The sequence below is a fragment of the Sinocyclocheilus grahami genome, unplaced genomic scaffold (assembly GCF_001515645.1).
Source record: "Sinocyclocheilus grahami isolate Dianchi unplaced genomic scaffold, SAMN03320097.WGS_v1.1 scaffold128.1, whole genome shotgun sequence".
Taxonomy (NCBI): Eukaryota; Metazoa; Chordata; class Actinopteri; order Cypriniformes; family Cyprinidae; genus Sinocyclocheilus; species Sinocyclocheilus grahami.
The window spans coordinates 967,486-975,164 of NW_015505307.1; the positions used below are offsets into that span (position 1 = coordinate 967,486).

The 7,679-nt window shown below is 30.3% G+C and overlaps 1 protein-coding gene across 1 annotated transcript in view; it reads right to left on the reverse strand.

The window, feature by feature from the left end:
• Window positions 1-346: 346 nt before the first annotated feature.
• Window positions 347-7,679, reverse strand: part of LOC107590473 (neurofilament heavy polypeptide-like) — a 22,139-nt gene continuing 14,806 nt past the window's right edge. The window contains exons 10-14 of the mRNA XM_016279226.1: window positions 5,797-5,835; window positions 4,487-4,609; window positions 4,319-4,402; window positions 2,363-2,572; window positions 347-1,496 (exon numbers count right to left, since the gene is read on the reverse strand). Coding sequence (XP_016134712.1) covers window positions 1,431-1,496; window positions 2,363-2,572; window positions 4,319-4,402; window positions 4,487-4,609; window positions 5,797-5,835 — 522 coding nt within the window. The 3' untranslated portion in view covers window positions 347-1,430. The remainder of the gene's footprint in view (window positions 1,497-2,362; window positions 2,573-4,318; window positions 4,403-4,486; window positions 4,610-5,796; window positions 5,836-7,679) is intronic.

The window sequence follows — 7,679 nt, forward strand, 5'->3', positions numbered from 1 at the left end:
ATATTGTTTTTTATTTATTTATATTTTGTAGATATTTAATCTTATAGTTTGCTTTGTACATTCAGTTTAACAACATACAGTTAAAGAGTGTAAACTTTATCATTGTGCTCGTATGTTTTAAACACTTCTGCTCACTTTTATGTTCTTACTCGGCACATGTATTAAATGCACATCCTTGAAGACGTGCGGTTTTCCTGCATTTAACTTCTCAGGTAATATCAATGATATGACTTATTTCAGATGACGCTGAAATTATGACAACAGTGGTTACATATACAGGTGCATCTCAATAAATTAGATATATATATATATATATTCTTCATAGTTTTAAATACAGAATGAGTCATTTTACAGAGGAGAGAAATTATTCTTTTATTTTTATAAATTGGTTAAATAGACAAAAATGCAACAAAGATACAGAAAGATTCATGGATATAGTCTGAATTAGGCCCATCTACTCTTTACAAACATAGAGAAAAAAAGGGAGAAACTCATAAAACATATGCGGCTGCGGCAGAGGGTTGAATGTACATTGTATATTGCATAATTGTATACCACATATTTATTTCATACTGCTCTAAGTGATATGCTCAGAAAATAAGAAAGAAAATAAAAGATTTAACTAGCTTAATTTCTTTTTAGTCTCCCCTGGTCAGAACTGGGTGTCCAAGCAAATAAAAAGACAATAAATGTAATGTGGTTTAGTTAGTAAGTTATGAGTAAGTTATATTTTTTTAATGAAAACTTAAATAACCAAGTAAGTTGGTATATGGTGCTTAATTTGATTGACATTATGTTAAACAAACTATTTTGATTTCTACGGATCTATTAAAGTGATTCAGAAGTTTTGCACTTTAAGTGGAATTCCAATTGGCTTTGTAGGTTTCAGTGATTGAAATAAGCAGACGACGGGTCGTTGTTTTCACAATCAGATAGTGTATGATTACATAAATAATTTCTTTTCACATGTAAACATGCATATTGTTTGCTTTGTCCCGGTGAAAAGGCATCTTAATGCAACGGTTTTAATGCGCAATGCATGTGAATTGCAGTGCGATATGAGTATAGTGTTAGTACAGTTAACATATTTTACATTTTAACATGCACAGAAAAGGGAGTTCATCTTAAATGCAAGATTACATTTTCACTTTCACTTTTCCATCTCATGCCACACCACGCAACTCTGACACGGTTCTCTGCAGGAAAACAACACAAGTTCCTCCCTCCGGTCGAAAACACATGCTTAACAGGGTACATCATTACACTTGCTTCTGCTCTCACTAAATGCATGGGGATTATTATTTGATAGTTACTTCAAATTTGGGCCTTGCAAGTCAGCATAATACCTCCCAGCTATGGTAAATATGTTCTTATGTGCATGGCTGCCAATGGTTTTGGCACAGATGAGCGATCAAAACAAAGGTGGGGTTTTATTTGGCCTTCTCGGGTGCCACAGGGTCCGTTTGCACTCCGGCATCAGAATGGCGTTTTTGGCCCTGTGAGACACACCAACGCATAACGCAACATTAGAGATCCTAACTTAGCAAGAAAGTGTGTGTTTTTCTACTGCTCGTCCAAAATGGTGCCTGAAGCAAAACCTGACAACTGGGCCAGATCTTGATCCAACACGTCCTTTTTTGGCGCAGCTTTGGAGAATTTCTGTGCTTTATTATCTGTGATAATTTAGTTGTCATGACAGTTTTGTCCGAGATAACTGACAGGGACGATCCCGCTTGAAATAACCATAATTGGGGACAATTCTATTTATATTACATGACAAAAAGCATATTTTATTTATGAAGAAGTTATACATTGCAACAAAGATTAGAATTACATATTTATATAATGAGATTCCATGCAATAGTATTAGATTTCATGCAATATATTTGTGTCCAATTTAATTAAATATTTTAAAATATTTATTACATTTTAATCAGCATTTATTAAAATACAAATAAGCTGATTTGGAATTGATTATTATTATTATAATCTAGATAGGTTGGTAATTGATGCCATCTAGTGTTCATACATGGCAAACGTTGATTTTTGTATTGTAATTAGTGCTGTCAAACGATAAATTGCGATTAATCGCATCCAAAATAAAAGTTTTTGTTTACATAATAAAAAACTTGTTTTGGATGCAATTAAGCGCTTGACCGCACTAATTATAATTCATCACCTCAAAGATCACTGATTTTAAGATTAACAGCCAGCAATATCAAAATAATCAGGATGGTTAGACAGAATTACAAAATGTTTCTCGACAGCATTTAACTGGCAAGCTACATACAGCTGAAGAGTTGAACTACACAGATTGCAAATGCTCACACGTTTGTGGAGAATCTCTGGGTTTCTACTTAACCAGGTTTTTGAAGAACAGCTGGAGGGAGTTCCTCTTCTCCAGCCTGCGGGGCATGTTGGGGGAGGCGTTTTCTGAGCTTTCGGCTGATTTGTTGTCGGGGGCCGCTTGCGGTGTTGGGGCGGTGGGTATCGCCTCCTCTTTGGCCTTCACTGCTGGAGCGGCTTCTGCCACGGGAGGTGCAGCTGGAGTCTCCTTCTTGGGCTCTGGTGCCTTATGTTGATAGAAATGACCGGTGGTTAATGAGATGGATATGCTATTCTTGTGCACATTATATTTTATATTTTGTACACTCTTGTTACAAAAGTTTGGGGTCAATATGATTTTCTTTTTTTTCTTTTTTAAGAAAGTAATGCTTTTAGTCAGCTAGAATGTCAAATGTATCAAAGAATCCTGACAAAAAGTATAACAGTAGCACAACTTTTTTCTACATAATAATTAATTAATTATAATAATTAAAGATGTAATTTGAGAACCATATCAGCAAATTAGAATGATTTAAGTTGTTTTAAATTGCGATCATATTTCACATTATTACTGTAATGCTGAACAAGTAAATGCAGCCTTGGTGAGCATTAGTGGCTTCTTTAAAAAAAAAAAAACATTATACAATTTTGACCCCAAATTTGGACTTTTGAAGAGTAGTGTATATATTATACACTATATTATCATATATTATTTTTAATTCAAATGTACATATAAAACAACATTATATATATATATATATATATTACACACTTAATATATTAGTATTAAGTATTAGTATTAGTATTAGTATCAAAAAATGTGCATAACAAGGATAACAAGTAGTAATCAAATAAAGTAAATAGTGAACAAATAAATTAACCCACATCTCAAATGAAAGAAAGAAAGAAAGAAAGAAAGAAAGAAAGAAAGAAAGAAAGAAAGAAAGAAAGAAAGAAAGAAAGAAAGAAAGAAAGAAAGAAAGAAAGAAAGAATTAGAAATAAATTGAAAGAAAGAAAGAAAGAAAAGGAAGGAAGGAAGATTGAAAGAAAGAAAGAAAGAAAGAAAGAAAGAAAGAAAGAAAGAAAGAAAGAAAGAAAGAAAGAAAGAAAGAAAGAAAGAAAGAAAGAAAGAAAAGGAACAAGTTTGAAATAACGTTTGAAAGTTTGAAAGAAAATTTGAAAGAAAGAAAGAAAATAAGAAAAAAAGAAAAAAAAGGAAGCAAGGAGGTTTGAAATAGTTTGAAAGAAAGAAAGAAAGAAAAGGAAGGAAGAAGGTTTGAAAGAAAGAAAGAAAGAAAGAAAGAAAGAAAGAAAGAAAGAAAGAAAAGGAAGGAGGTTTGAAATAAAGTTTGAAAGAAAGAAAGAAAGAAAAGGAAGGAAGGAGGTTTGAAAGAAAGAAAGAAAGAAAGAAAGAAAGAAAGAAAGAAAGAAAGAAAGAAAGAAAGAAAGAAAGAAAGAAAGAAAGAAAGAAAGAAAAGGAAGGAGGTTTGAAATAAAGTTTGAAAAAAAAAAAAAAGGAAGCAAGGAGGTTTGAAATAAAGTTTGAAAGAAAGAAAGAAAGAAAGAAAAGGAAGGAAGGAGGTTTGAAAGAAAGAAAGAAAGAAAGAAAGAAAAAAAGGAAGGAAGGAGGTTTGAAAGAAAGAAAGAAAGAAAGAAAGAAAGAAAGAAAGAAAGAAAGAAAGAAAGAAAAGGAAGGAGGTTTGAAATAAAGTTTGAAAGAAAGAAAGAAAGAAAAATGCATCATATGAAAGTAAAAGGATTTTAGTGTAAATGAATTATTCCGAAAACAGTCTATATTACATTACTGAAATATTAACGTTATTAATAACTGTGCCACTGTGTTTTGACTCGATTTTCACTTGTAGCGTCAGAGAACAGACACACACAGACACACACAGACACTCACACACACACACACAAACACAGACACACACAGACACGCGTGTCACAGCAGCTGGTTAATGTATAAGGGTCTGGTATAGCGGCGTTTACCGCTGCAGCAGACATGAGGGAGATGCTGGAGGCAGCGCTGGACGCCGCTGCCTGGATCCTGCTGCTCACCTGGCCGAGCAGTACCTCAAACCACACAAATCTGTTACTGCATGCACTAACACATCTGATACACTCACACACCTGCACTCCAACTCATCTGGCCTTTACCTTGGGTTTGAACCTGCTTCCAAAAGTGGATTTTTTCTCTAGTTTCTTCTCCTCTGGTTTTGGTGCTGGAGGTTCTTCAGGTTTGGCGGCGGCCTCGAGAGTGCTGCTCTTAGACGCGTCGACCTGATGTGTCAGAGAAAGAACAGAGAAGACCATTTCATATATACAGTAAATGAAAAGAACAGTGAGAGGATTGAAGAAGACGGTCAACTGAATCATTAGTTATCTGTCTATCTATCTATCTATCTATCTATCTATCTATCTATCTATCTATCTATCTATCTATCTATCTATCTATCTATCTATCTATCTATCTATCTCTGTCTGTCTGTCTGTCTGTCTGTCTGTCTGTCTGTCTGTCTGTCTGTCTATCGTTTGCAACCCTATTAAGAAAATAAATGGTTAAAATTGCATGTAAACCTATATGACACTTTTTTTTTTTGTGGCCAAAAACATATTTGAAATATATGTTGCAAAGATCAATGAAATATATTTTTAAAGTAGAAAATATATTTAGTTTCAACCTTCATATACCAAAATATATTTCTAAATGCATTTCGGAGCAAGAAAATACATTTCCAGTCTTTCACTTAGGCTAAATACAAATGTGGATGGCCTACTAGAGATTAAAAGTAGATTTATAATGATTTAATCATGTTTAATATTTTTATATATGGCAATATTGCATTTTTTGGAGCATGTTAAATTGTGAAAATATATTTTAAATGTATAAATATATTTTCAACAACATACAAAAATTGCTTTTTTTGCTGTATGGGAAATTAAAAGCAATGCATTTTTTGTTTGTTTGTTTTCCCCAAAAAATTGTTTTTTAAAAATCCAAAATAGGTAACAGGGTTGAAGATAAGCCTACATCGTTAAAAAATATTTGGGGACCAAATGTTGGTTTATAGTTAAAATAAAATTACATGTCCCATCAACTTATTTTGGTAACATGCTTGAATGGCTGATCTTTATGAATACAATCAAAACTATAATATGTGTAAAAACTGACTGAGAATATTTGTTTTCCCACAATGGTTTCTGTCAAAGTTTGGACACTTTTATTTAATTTTAAAAGTTGGATAGATGTTAACAAAAAAATGTAAAATACAAATTACCATGCAACGTTAGATAATAGCTCATCCAATACATCTTCACTCTTTGAGGAGCGTGTTAGTAGTGCAACACTGTTCATAGAAAGTGCCCAGTACGGAGGTGTAAACAGTAGATGGATGCTTTTATTTAGGAAGACAGTCCCACCACCATGAAGCCCACAAAGAGACAATCGATCAGCTAAATGTATTTACCTGCACCTCAACCGGCTTTTTCTCTTCCACCACAACAGGCTGCAGGCAAGCAAATATTGGCATTAATTTTGCAATAATCTACAATTCCTATGGCACTTTACACTGGCCGTTTATCCTAGCAGGGACAGATACTGAGTCACTGGTCACACAAAGCCTTTACAAGAGCCTCCGGTCGCTGGATAAATCTGATGTCAGTTATGAAGTGGTGGAATGGAGAGTCACATGGTTTAGTCGGCAGCTGTTGTGACATGAGGCAGTGGACCTGCACTGATTCATTCATTATTTCCAGTGAGTTTTCCACTAATTGAATGGCGTAACGTATAATGCCTTTGTGTGAAAACACTGCAAACACATATTCTACCTTTGGATATTATGTATTATAACCGTTTAGCATTATAACCAGACACACGTTTCTATTTCTATTGAAAAAAAAATGGTTTAAAGGCTGAAGATGATGTGAAGATGATCATTTTATAAATATTTTTGATTTGGTGAAATCCTGTATCTGAACTGTAAATCATGCTTTTTTTTTGCTGTCATTTTATGGTTTAATATGTTACCATAGACATTGCCCTGCCCCCCTCATACAATAGTACTTTTATTTGTGTAGGTCTTAATTTGATTTAGAAATCCTGCAGATACACTGTATTACAATATCAAGAACGATCAACAATAATGACTTTCTCATAATACTGCAGCCCTATCCTGCGATAAATTCTTTCTTTTTCTAATTTTATGATTTATATATTTTATGTTGGCTATTTAGATTATGCAATGTTATATGCAATTCAGACAGGTGATACATTTTGAACCACGAAAGTGCTGGAAAAGCTTGAAAATGCACCTCGAAAATGCTTGAAAAGTGCTTGAATTTGACTTTAGAAAAGGTGTAAGAACCCTGTGTTCTAATAATAATAATAATAATAATAATAATAATTATTATTATTATTATTATTTACATTCAATATATTAAAAACTACTTTACAATTCAATGGTATTATGATTATATTTATTTACTGATTTGTTTAATGTTATAATTGGATTAATAATAATAATAATAATAATAATAATAATAATAATAATAATAATAACACTTTACAATTCAATAGAAATTTCTTTACAAAGTTGTTTATTTTTTTAATAATTTGATTAAATAATAATAAACAATTACAATTACAATAATAACCATTTATTATTATCATATACATTGAAAAAAATATTATTATAATAATAATAATAATAATAATAATAATAATAATTATTATTATTATTTACATTCAATATATTAAAAACTACTTTACAATTAAATGGTATTATAATGATATTTCTTTACTGATTTGTTTAATGTTATAATTGGATTAATAATAATAATAATAATAACACTTTACAATTCAACAGTATAGTGATATTTCTTTACAATGTTGTTTATTTTTTCTAATTTGATTAAATAATAATAATAAACAATTACAATAATAACAATTTATTATTATTATTATTATATACATTGAAAAAAATATTATTATGAAATACTTTACAATTCAATAGTATTATAGTGATATTTATTTTTAGATGCAGTTTATGGTTTATTTTTCATCATTTGATTAAATAATAATACTATTAATAATAATAATAATAATAATAATAATAATAATAATAATAATAATAATAATAATAATAATAATAATAATAATAATAATAATAATAATAATAATAATAATAATAATAATAATAATAATAATAATAATAATAATAATAATAATAATAATAATAATAATAATAATAATAATAATAATAATAATAATAATAATAATAATAATAATAATAATAATAATAATAATAATAATAATAATAATAATAATAATAATAATAATAATAATAATAAT